The following is a 12,214-nucleotide window of genomic DNA, read 5'->3' as shown; positions in this document are numbered from 1 at the left end:
TGTAATACATGTTTTTGTGTTATATTGCATGAGTACCTACTTCAATCTGCTAAAGTAAGGACCAAATATTGCAATTATTATTTGTCTCTTCAAAGAAAAAAAAAATATATATATATACATATATGTATATATATAAAAAATTGTAAAGACAAATTTTAGACTATTAAGTTTAAAAAATTCAGTTAAATAAAATAATTATTAACAATTCCAATGCTCAAATATAAGAAAAAACTTGGTCTGTTTAAACATAAATATATAAATTCTGAAGTTATTCTAATGTACATTTTTTTTATATTTACACTTATTTGTGTATGATTTTTTCTTTTTGATGTAAGAAATGCATACTGTACATTATATATTCTAATATAAAAAGAACCTACAAAATAAGATTAATATAATTAATTTTAAATTAATGCTTTACGATAACATTTTCTCCCAAAAACTATTATATTATAAAATCGATCTTAGGAAATTAAATAAAAAACGTATATAGAAACAAAATTGTAAGAGAGATTATAATTAAGAGAATCTACTATTTTATAAAAATAATAATATTTTTTATTTGAAATAAAAACGTTTTTATTGTGTACTTTATTTCATTAATTATGTCTACTTATGGTGGGAAGTAATTTACGAATTAAAAATATGTTTAACAATTAATTAAAATTTATATGTAATTATATATATTGCTATAATGATTGTTAAACTATTTTAAAATGTAAAATACTTAAATTAATTTGTTTGCTCTTTAAAGGCTTCTAAATAAATAATTATTTTTATAATAATTTAATTAAGAAAATTAAGAAAAAATAATTTCTATTTTATACCAAATCTACTACTAAATAATTTCAATTTTTTTTTTATTTAAAAAAATCGTTATAAAGTTTTTTTAATGCTCTTTTATAAATCAAAAAAGCAAAAAAAAAATCAAAGTACCAAATTTAATTTCATTTGTATTTTATTTCCGCCTAAAGACAGGAAATTTCAATACAAACAAATGTAAAAAAAAACTTTTTTGGCATGTTTTATTTATTTAGTAGGAAAGAAGTGGGAAAGATCTGTACCTCAATAAAATAAATATTTATAATTTTTTTTAACGAACTAATGGTCAATAGTTAAATAATAAACTTTTCAAAAAAATTTTTTTGTTTTTAAAAGATTTTATTCTAACCGATATGTCATCATCAGGGTACTATAATATATTAATACAATATAACAAAATGTTGCTATATATTATAAAGAAACATTTATAGAATACATTAACATTTAATGTTAATGTAAGAATACATCAAAGTACCAAATTAATGTTAATGTATTCTATATATATTTCTTTGTAATATATACTAAAGTATTGTTACATTGTATTAATATTATAATATAGTACCATATATAGTACTCTATAGATTATAGTTGAAATATTGGTTAGAATAAAATCTTTTAAAAACAAAAAGTTTTTTAAAAACTTTATTATTTAACTATTGATCAAAACTATATTATTATTAAAAATATTTGGTCATAATGGTTTTTATATATTTTTTAATCCGACTATCGGTAAGGGACCTTGAATTGTTAAATAATTCAAGGTTTAATATTTTTTATTATATTCTATAGACTAAAAAATACTTGACAACCAATATAAAAAAACAGGTCGGTAAATAAATTCAAAAAAAAATTTTATAATATTTGGTCATTAAAATCAAATATAAAAAATAAAAATTTTTTAAAAACTTTATTATTTAACTATTGATCAAAAGAAAATTATTATTAAATATCTGACTATGGGTTGGGTCCCTTTTTTGTTAAATAATTCAAGGTTTAATATTTTTTATTATATTCTATAGACTAAAAAATATATGACAACCAATATAAAAAAACAGGTCGGTAAATAAATTCAAAAAAAAATTTTATAATATTTGGTCATTAAAATCAAATATAAAAAATAAAATTTTTTTAAAAACTTTATTATTTAACTATTGATCAAAAGAAAATTATTATTAAATATCTGACTATGGGTTGGGTCCCTTTTTTGTTAAATAATTCAAGGTTTAATATTTTTTATTATATTCTATAGACTAAAAAATATATGACAACCAATATAAAAAAACAGGTCGGTAAATAAATTCAAAAATAAATTTTTATAATATTTGGTCATTAAAACAATAAATTATTATAAATACTTATATTAATAATTGAGGTCTCAGTACTGAATTTTATTACATGCACAATTAATTAAACATTAAAAACTTAAAAAAACGCTTAGAACTTCACAAAAGGCCTTTAAATAACAATAAATCAATTTAAACACATGGGGAGTTTCTCATCTGGTCCCAGACCAGGCTTAACCTTCTTTTACTCACCCTTTACTCATTCTTCTCTTGAACCTCTCTACTTTCTCCAACATATTTTATAGTGCAAGTTTTATCATTTTAAATATATAATTATTTTCCAGAACAATCAATTTAAGTTTCAGCTACCACAACAGTAATGGCAACAACAACTACTACAACATCAGGAAGCATACACAAAGCTGAGTCCAATCGACTAGTCTTATAAAAGTGATTTTTCTCTATATCTTGTTCTTTTTGACTTTAATCTACGTCTCAACCATTCCTCAATTCATTCACACACTCAAATAATCAAATCAAATACTCAACCACATCCTAACGCATGTATTCGTCTTGTACTCCTTTCATACCATACTATCTGCGTTAGATCCCTGCGGGTTACAACAATAAAAACAACATAACAAAATGTAGATAATGGAGTGCATCAATTGAAAGGTAAGTTCAAAATATTTATTTATATTGATTAATATGAATAATGACGTGTTTCGTTCTTACAGAAATAAACAAAAATAGATACGGAAATCAGAAATATAAATATTAATAGCAAATGAGATTTATTTTTGTAAAAAAAGGTGAGTTAAATGCTTTTTTTCTTTTGAACACACTTCAGTATGAATGAGTGTTTTAAAGTATTCGCGCATGACGTTGTCGAGCAGCAATTCGAATTCGAACATTTGGATCAAAAACTTCAAATGTTTACAATGCTCGAAATTTCGAACAGCGCGAATAATAGGTCTGTTCCACGAGCTACTCATAGTAAAACATGAGTAAAACAGAAGTAAAATTTACACAAAAATACTTGAAAATTTGCTGGTGGAACGCGGTTGTGTATACACAGTGTTTACTCAAAGTTACTATGAGTAGCTCGTGGAACAGACCTATTAGGTCTGCATATAATTAATTTAGAAAAAAAAACCGAAAAAACAGCTGTTTCGAGTATTGCAAAAAAATGATTATCAGTGGTCTTTGGAAATATTTTTATTTTCTAATAAAAATAATAAAACCAACAAATATTTTTAAAGATGACCGATGATGGATATTTGGTGATACACGAAACAGTTATGTGAGGAACAAGTAAAAAATCAATTAATTAAAAATAAAATATTGTTGTTGTAATTCATATTTATCCAGATCATTATCATTTCCAATTTTGGATCCAAGTTAGAACAAAATTTGTTTGTGTGATTTCTCAGAGCATTGTATATAGGTAATAGTTTTGATTACCTACTTATAATGATAATAATGTTTATATGTATATTTATAAAAAATGTATCGGAAGAGGGAATTGTACCTATTCGAATAGTAAATAACAAATATGAACAAACTACTATTGTTGTTGTTGTTTCTTTTTTATATTTAATTTAATAAATACTAATTTCATTTAGATTTTTGTATTATAAAAACACTTGGTTCCAAAATTTGAATATTTTATTAAATTTTAATTTGTAATATTTTTTCTAATTGAGCATACACATATAAAATTTTATAATTTATTGAGCTATAAACATTAACACATGATTGCAGTGGAAAAATTATTATAACCCATACAATATCTCTCGAGATAGTCCAAAAATATAAAAATAGTAAATGTATACTTTAATATGACTGAAAAAAAAAAAACAAATTATAGTATATAATTCTTTGGATTATAGTTAATGTATTTTTTTATTCTATTATTAAAAAATTATATAGTTTTTTTTATTGTGATAATGAATGTTTAATACATGTATACTTTATTATACTATACACTTTGATGTATTATTGATAATAGCTTTAAATAAATTACTGATAATTATTATTATTATTATTTTTATTATCTATTATATAGATTAAGGTGTCTATATCAGTATCCATCTGAGTTTTATTTCATTGTTTTTTTTTATTTCTTTTTTTTTACAATGGCATTTGTTTAAACAATCATTTAGGTAAACATTTATGTGTGATTTTCTAATGCTCTGATTCATATATTTGTTTATTCAATTATTCAATAAGCAAACATTTGGTGAAAAAGCTAAACACTATTATTTTATTTATTTTATTGTACGAGGATATATTTAAATTACATTTTCGATAAAATATTTGAAAAATCAGTTTTTCACACTGCTATTTATTATACAATCTATGTTTATTCTTTACTTATTTTCACCTGAACTGATGTGCGAAATTATCGCCGTTTCACTAAATCACGTTGTTGGTATTTATAAAAGAAAAATGTTTATATTACTAAGTCTATATATTTATACATGAATTCATATTGATTCGAGTAATATTGTTATAACTAAACGTGCTATTATACATATGTACACCCAATGACAATTCTTGCATCCTCCCTCATTCATACGTTATTTTTAATTTTTAATTTTTAATTATTTACACAAAATCGTTATAGTATCTTAAATATAAATTTATAAAATTGAAATATATCCTACTATATGTATATACAAGGGTATTTAATATTACGCCATCACAATATATTATTTCTAAAAATACGTTTGGTATATTATACGAGTCTATCATCTATCTACTTATTGCATAAATTATTATAGAAAATGATGTACATGTCAATATGCTTCAAATTGCATTTTAGAACATGTGTAATATCATGGCTGACTAGGCATACACTTAATAATTATGTTTGTACAATAAAAATGAATATTCTTCAAATGAATCTTTAAAAATTTATTTTAATTCTAATCCTTAACATTTACTAAAGTTAAACTCTCGATTTCAGGGTCAAAGTTATTGTCACAAGTTGAAAGCCAATCGAGAACACGCCGTCGAACCGCTGTTTGATCGATGGCGTTATCAAGTCCATAACTGGACATCATGCGTTTCATTCGCGATCTATTTTCGTCAGCGGACATTCTACCTTCTCTTTGATTTAAATATATGCATGAGTCTTGATCTGGATTAGGTGAAATTAGTGTTGCGGATTTTGAAGCTGATATGCGACATTCGACCCATCTGTCTTTCATATATTTTGTGACCTCAGTTATTTTGCAGCGGTCCTCTGGATCATGACTTAAGTATTTTCTAAAGCAACGCATCAACCGTGGTGAAAACCGACGAAAGTTGTCCGGAATTTTTGTGGTTTTACGCTGTTCATATTTCATAAAATTAGCATATTGAGCATCCTTAACCCAATCCGCTGAATTCCATGGTGGACTTCCAGTTAAAATATTATATAAAAGTATGCCAAACTGCCATGAGTCACTACTGGGAAGACATAAGAATCTTTCATTTTTTACAATTTCCAAAACCTCTGGAGGCACAAAACTGGTCCATGTATGTTTTACCTTATGCACTAAAAGGCTTCTTTTGGTAGTTGCACCGAAGTCACACAGTTTAACACGTGAAAAATCTGGTGTAAATACAAGTATATTTTCTAGTTTTAAATCTCGATGAACTAAGTTTTTCGAATGCATAAATCCAAGTGCTGAACTTAATTGTTCAGATATCAATTTACATACACTTTCGTGTAGACCATTCGGTCCAAGATTTGCAGCCATATCACCATATGGCGCGTGTTCCATGGCAAAAACATAATAATCTTTAGTTTGAAATGCTACATTGTAGGCACTAAGTATATTTCGATGATGAGATAATTCATAGTTGTAATGAAATTCTTTTTGAAATTCTTTAAGTGTTGTCAACTCTGCATGTACAGCTTTAAGAGCTACAGTCGTATTTGTGGGTCTATGTAATGCTAATAGGATTTTAGCAAAACAACCCTCCGCAAGAGTTTTTTCAATATTATACTGATCAGTAAATGTCATTAATGGAAGGTCTATATCCGGTATAATATGTATCATTCCACTGTCATCTTTATCAGGTTTCTTGTAAATGCTACTTCGGCGACTAACTGATGCGGTATTTGGCACTTCCAATTTCATACTGGTGTTCGTTGGTGTTAATGGGGAATTACATCTATTATTGTTAATATTGGTACAAGTACTGCTATTGTTGTTACTATTTCGGCTGTGCGTACTTCCACCATCTCCTGTAGTGCGTCGCAGGCGAAAAGAAAAAGAACGTTTCTCTAAAAATAAAATTAATAAAATAAATTATGAGATTGTAATTCTTAGTATAATATACAACGAAACAATAATGACTTGTCACAAAATTAAATTTCAATTTCAATTACTTCTGCAGAAGACTTTTGTATTTAACACAATAATGGACTAGACATATAGATCTTCCTATGTTATTATAGGTCTGAATCTTAGGCTTGCTATTAAAACTTTATCAAACCTAAGTTTGCCTTATACAAACTCATGTTATAGGTATATAGGTACTAGGTATGTTATTGAAGGTCCGAATCTCAAGGTTTGCTATTAAAATCTAAGTAAACCTAAGTTTGCATTAAACAGTGCCTTCTCAACCGGAAAAATTTTAATTCGGTTTTGTAAGAATAAATATTAATATTTCGTATAAGATGAAAATAATGCATACAGTCAAACTTCAAAGTACCATTTTACAAAGAAAATGTTCGACTTCGAGTTAAAGATTATTTTTTGTAATTGTACGTAATTTACTCTCTAAACCCTCTTGCACTCTATTTAGTTACTCTATCGAGTTATGGAAGTTTGATTGTATTAGAGAACGTTGGTGCTAATGTCTTATGTTGAGCCTTTTCCGAGTTAGTGCATATGGGCACTTTTACTCTTTGATAGCTTGGGCATTTCTGCAGAGTCTCACCCATCTGACTGACTAAGTTATGTATTCCTCATAAACTTCGTGATTATTCAATGACTGATCTAAGATCTGCGTACCTCCCCGTGTGGTTAGTGATTACTCTAAGATTAGATAGTGCTAAGTAGGGCTAATGTCACAGACCGGCAGCGGTCAGCTAAAAGGTTATTCAAAAACGTTTTTTAGAAAAGGATTTATACTTTCTTTAAAGGAAGTTCTAAAGATTTTCATGGTTAATTTTCTTATTTTCTTTTTTCAGTATAGTATTTTGTATTCTTGAGATTGTATTATATTATTATTAAAATTGTTTAAAAAAATATTATATTAAAATGTTTGTCGATTGTGTTTGTTTGTTAATTATCTCTTAATCAACACTTAATCTATTATGGAAAATACAATAGAGTGCATAGCGCATAATAAGATAATTCCTTACCGACTAAAAATATTGGCTTGCTTATTTTTAATTATTTCGTTCTTCAGAACAAACCCAGCTATTAAAAGAATACGTATTCTACATATACATGTGTGTAATATATTTTTATATTACACATTAAATGCGCATCAGTCTCTCCAAAAATAGAACAGCTTTATTTTAATATTCCATTCTTTTTTTGTTTATTATTTATTTGTTTTTTTCTGCTTATATTTTTTATTTAATATTTTTTTATTATTTTTTATTTCACTTTACTTTGTGGTTTTTTATTTGATGTGGCAGCAATGCTTTGCGACAACGGGCACCAATCCACAAACATCCATACATCCATATATCCATATATCCATATATCCATACATCGTTTTCATGTTTTAGTCGTTTGCACTTTGGGGGCATTGCTGACGTCAATTAGAGGCTCACTAGCCGCGCGGGCGTCCATGTTCCCACCCAAAATTGCCCTCACACAGTCGTGCTGTCTGGTTGTATAAGTAATCAACGACTAATGCTGCAGGTGCTTTAGAGAAAATCGAGGTGGCTGTCCATTATACAAATCTGATTGAATTCATCGACAAATAATATACAATTTCAATCAAGTAAACAATTTATTTAATGATAAATAAATTTTGTAAATTTTTTTTTTTTGTTTTTTTTTGTATATTTGTAACATTTTATGTAATTTATTTTTAAATTTGTTTTTAATCTGGAGATTTTATTACAACTGTTTTTGTTTCTTGATTTCATTAAATTTTAAATTAACAACTTATTAAAATTTTTATTGCGGATTTTTTATTATATTCTAGATTAAAGCAGATTTATAATTTTTGAATTATTACCTTTTCTAATATTAGCGAAAATTTTAACTACTTTGAGTATATATTTATACGTACAGTAGTATTAATCTGGTGAAAAAAGTCATAAATTCTACAAAATCTACATAATATAATATATATTTATATAGAAAATATATATTAAAAATGGGCCATTCGGTCTAACTAAAGAGATTATTATTTATTGTTGGACTGTTACTTTTAACAAAAATTCGAAAATGTTTACAATATTACTTATATGTTCAAAAAAATTGCTATGCATGTATGTATTATATATTTTTAAGCGCACAACATATATATATATATAATTCAATATGTGTAGAATAATATATAATATGTAAACAATGTGCTATTCGTGTAGCAAACAGACTTCTTGAGAACACGTTCCTAAGTTAAAGGCAATCATTTTGTTTTATTGTAATCGGAGCGAAGTTGATAAGTTCAATGAAATACATAAATATATACTTATCACTAATAATTACTATAAATAATATATATATTATATATAAATATTAACATATATAAATATGGTCACTTTGCTGTCAATCATAAAATAAATAAACAGAAGGGAACTTTAAGATGAGCTCGTCTTAAAGAAGCATCTTCGACCCTACAATATATTCATTTAAATAATAACAATTTTTTTTTTGCAAAATAAATACTGTACAACTACGATCTAGATATATGCACATATGTATGTTTTTTAATTTATCGTTTCAAAATAGAGAAAACCGTCGACCCCACGCATTTTCGCTCTTTAACAATTTAATTGCATTTCAAATATATAAATGTTTCAATGACAGACAAAATTTAATATATAAATAAGCTAAATATATATAATTTGTTACTATTTATTTCTATTATTTATATAAATTATGTCTAACTAAAAAGTTCATTTTCTTTTAATCTGTATGTAAATGTTTTACGTATGGCTGAAGAGTAAAAAAACGTATTCTTAAATACGTCAATATAGTCTGTCTGCATAATATAATAAAAATATAAAATAATATGTATAAATTAAAATAATGAATACTATAAAATAATAAGATGAAAAAAATAATAGATATAGTATTAAAAAAATTATATGTTAGAAGATTATTCAGCTGTTATAAAGGGCTTCATATAAAGGGCTTATATAAAACAATAGACTTGCGAGTTTTACAAATAAATACTTTTTTTTATTATAAAATAATACTAAATATATTTTTACTACTGTTATTTAAGTAGTAATATTTATTTAAGTACATTAAATACTATATATATATATATATAAACATTTACATATTCATTACTTATATATGTTTATTCTGATTTGTTTGTAAAGAAATAATATATTTTATTGTTCTTTTTGGTATACAAACACTAAATATATATATATATATATAAATCAAGTCTACAACATAGATATATAAGTATATTAAATATAAGTATAAATGAGTTGTAAAAGTACTCTAAAAAAAGTTGAAGAAGTACATTAAATAATATATATATATATAAACATTTACATATATATTAAAAGAAAATGAACTTTAAAGTTAGGCATAATTTATGTAAATAATAAAAATAAATAGTTACAAATTATATATATATATATATAAATATAAATATAGGGACTAATTTTACAACATTTCAATAATTTGTGCTTTTATTTAGTAAAAAAAAAAGTTTATTGGAGTATTAGGTATACGTATATTACAGGGAAAACTTTCTTACTGAAACCCTTACTGAACGTTTTTCTTAAAAAAAATTATTGTTATAGGTAAAAATATATATATTTAATCATTTGTTTACTCTACTCTGTCACATTTTAATGCTGTAAGCTAGCACTTTTGACTGTTTTTGTAAATTTTTCCTTTTTTATTCGGTTTCTTGAGTCTTAATCTTTTTACGGTATTATATGAGCTAACTTGAGTTTAAAATATTCATTAGGATGGACTAAAAGAAATTTTCTTCATTGTTATTATGATATCAAAAATTATAAGTGATATATTACATACATAGTCGATTCATATGTGGTGCAATATTTTCAATTTATTACTTAAGTAATATATTTTTATCAAGATTTGATTTTTGATTCTTTAGAACAATTGAGGTCTTTTTAACTGGATACCCTATTTGAACGAGCAGGAGTAAAACTGATCATGAGGATACCCTTATGAAGGTTTTTATTGTATATTTATATATATAGAGTGATGCATTCCGAAAAGCCTCAAAATAAAATCAAGTTGTAAGCATGAAAAAACGTGTAATGTTTATTGTAGATTTTACGATTTTACTCTTAAAATATTTTATATATTAAAAAATAATAATTTATTGTATATAATTTTTTTTAATATCTTATTTATATTTTTGTATATTATTTATTTTTTCTTTTGTGTTTTATTCTATATTATATTTAATTTTAAATACATGTATGTATAATATCTCATTGTATTAATTATCATATTAAAAAAAAAAAATTAATTATTTTTTTTTAATTTATTGTTATTGTTTTGTATTTGTATTGTGTTTTTTTCTTTGTATTTTATTTCATATTTTATTTGATTTTATTTTGTTTGTCAACTAAATTCATATATATAATACTTGCAGTATATATATTCAAATTTATTTTATAAGAGGATATATTTTTATTTTGTTAAAAAAAATAAATTATTTCATATTTATAAAACTATTCTACAAAACTTTATCATATTTATTATTATAAATATGAATTATTGTATTATTCTGTAAAACAATCATTTAACTTTTTTTAAACTTTTTTGTATGTATGTAAGTTTTATTTATTTATTTTTTTTTACAGTTAAGTATATAACTATACTATATATACAGAAAGTGTACATATTAATCTATTCCACAATACCTCATTACACTTAATGTTTATATTTTGTAACAGAAAAGGTTATTTTATATATTATTTTATATTTTATTTTATATTTTATTTTATATATTAGTTTAGATTTTAATTATTTTGTATATTAATTTATAACTTATTTTATATATTTTTTTTTTTCAGTATAATATGATACATATACAACTGTTTATAAACCCATTCTTCAACACTACGTCATGTATATATACGTATATATGTATATATTCGTGTTATTATTTTGTAAAAAAATATAACATATTTATTTATTTTATATTATTACTTTATATTACTTAATTTTGTATTTTATTTATTTTTTATTTATTTTTATTTAATTTTTATTTAATTATTATTTAATTTTTTATCAGTTAAGTTCTCTACTACTAAGCATATATGTTCAACATCCCTACATAAGACTGTACTGGCTATGTTTTTGGAAAATATTTTAATGTTTATAGCAGATTTCATTAGCGACTTTATTCTGATATAAAATAATAATATTATTATTTAAAATATATGTTGTTAAATATGTAGGTAGGTTTAAAATATTTATTAGGTACAGTTCTCTATTATAAAATCCATCATTGTATTATTTATGTCATAGAGATGTAATAGAGCTGTCATATAGTTAAGAGGTTCTAAGAATTATATGTGGATTAGTCTAGAATTAGTTCAGATTGATTCTTGCTCAGTTTAGTATTTACACTTAATTGATTTCGCAACTTACCTATGGTTCCCATCATAAGATGATTTGATCCAAATTGTGCATGTAAAGTGTTACTAATTTTTTTTATTGTTACTTTAACAAATTAGCGCTTGAAGATTTAATTTTAAATTAATTTTAATTATTTTCTTTCGAGTTTAATTCACAGCATTAATATTTTTAACATCTGAATTCGTTTATGCATTTTTTTAAATAGATATTAAATGATTTATAGACAAAATTAAACATTATCAATTAAACTCCATGGTGGTTTCTATTAACATTAGGTTCCTTTATTGTTTTAATGATTTGTATAAGATTATTAAATATTTCTTGGTGTTTTATTAT

At 23.9% G+C, this 12,214-nt stretch overlaps 1 protein-coding gene across 1 annotated transcript; it reads right to left on the bottom strand.

Moving 5' to 3' along the window:
* Nucleotides 1–4,142: 4,142 nt before the first annotated feature.
* On the bottom strand, nucleotides 4,143–11,997 carry LOC119690169 (serine/threonine-protein kinase meng-po). Its single transcript, XM_038105167.1, has 2 exons — nucleotides 11,891–11,997; nucleotides 4,143–6,384 (listed from the first exon to the last, which is right to left on the bottom strand). Exons 1-2 carry the CDS (start codon nucleotides 11,904–11,906, stop codon nucleotides 5,036–5,038), a joined length of 1,365 nt encoding a protein of 454 aa, XP_037961095.1. The 5' UTR covers nucleotides 11,907–11,997; the 3' UTR covers nucleotides 4,143–5,035.
* Nucleotides 11,998–12,214: the final 217 nt, after the last annotated feature.

This window comes from Teleopsis dalmanni, chromosome X (genome assembly GCF_002237135.1).
Source record: "Teleopsis dalmanni isolate 2A chromosome X, ASM223713v2, whole genome shotgun sequence".
NCBI classification, from domain to species: domain Eukaryota; kingdom Metazoa; phylum Arthropoda; class Insecta; order Diptera; family Diopsidae; genus Teleopsis; species Teleopsis dalmanni.
The sequence above is the reverse complement of the archived record's forward strand: the minus strand, read 5'-3'. Positions and strand labels throughout refer to the sequence as shown.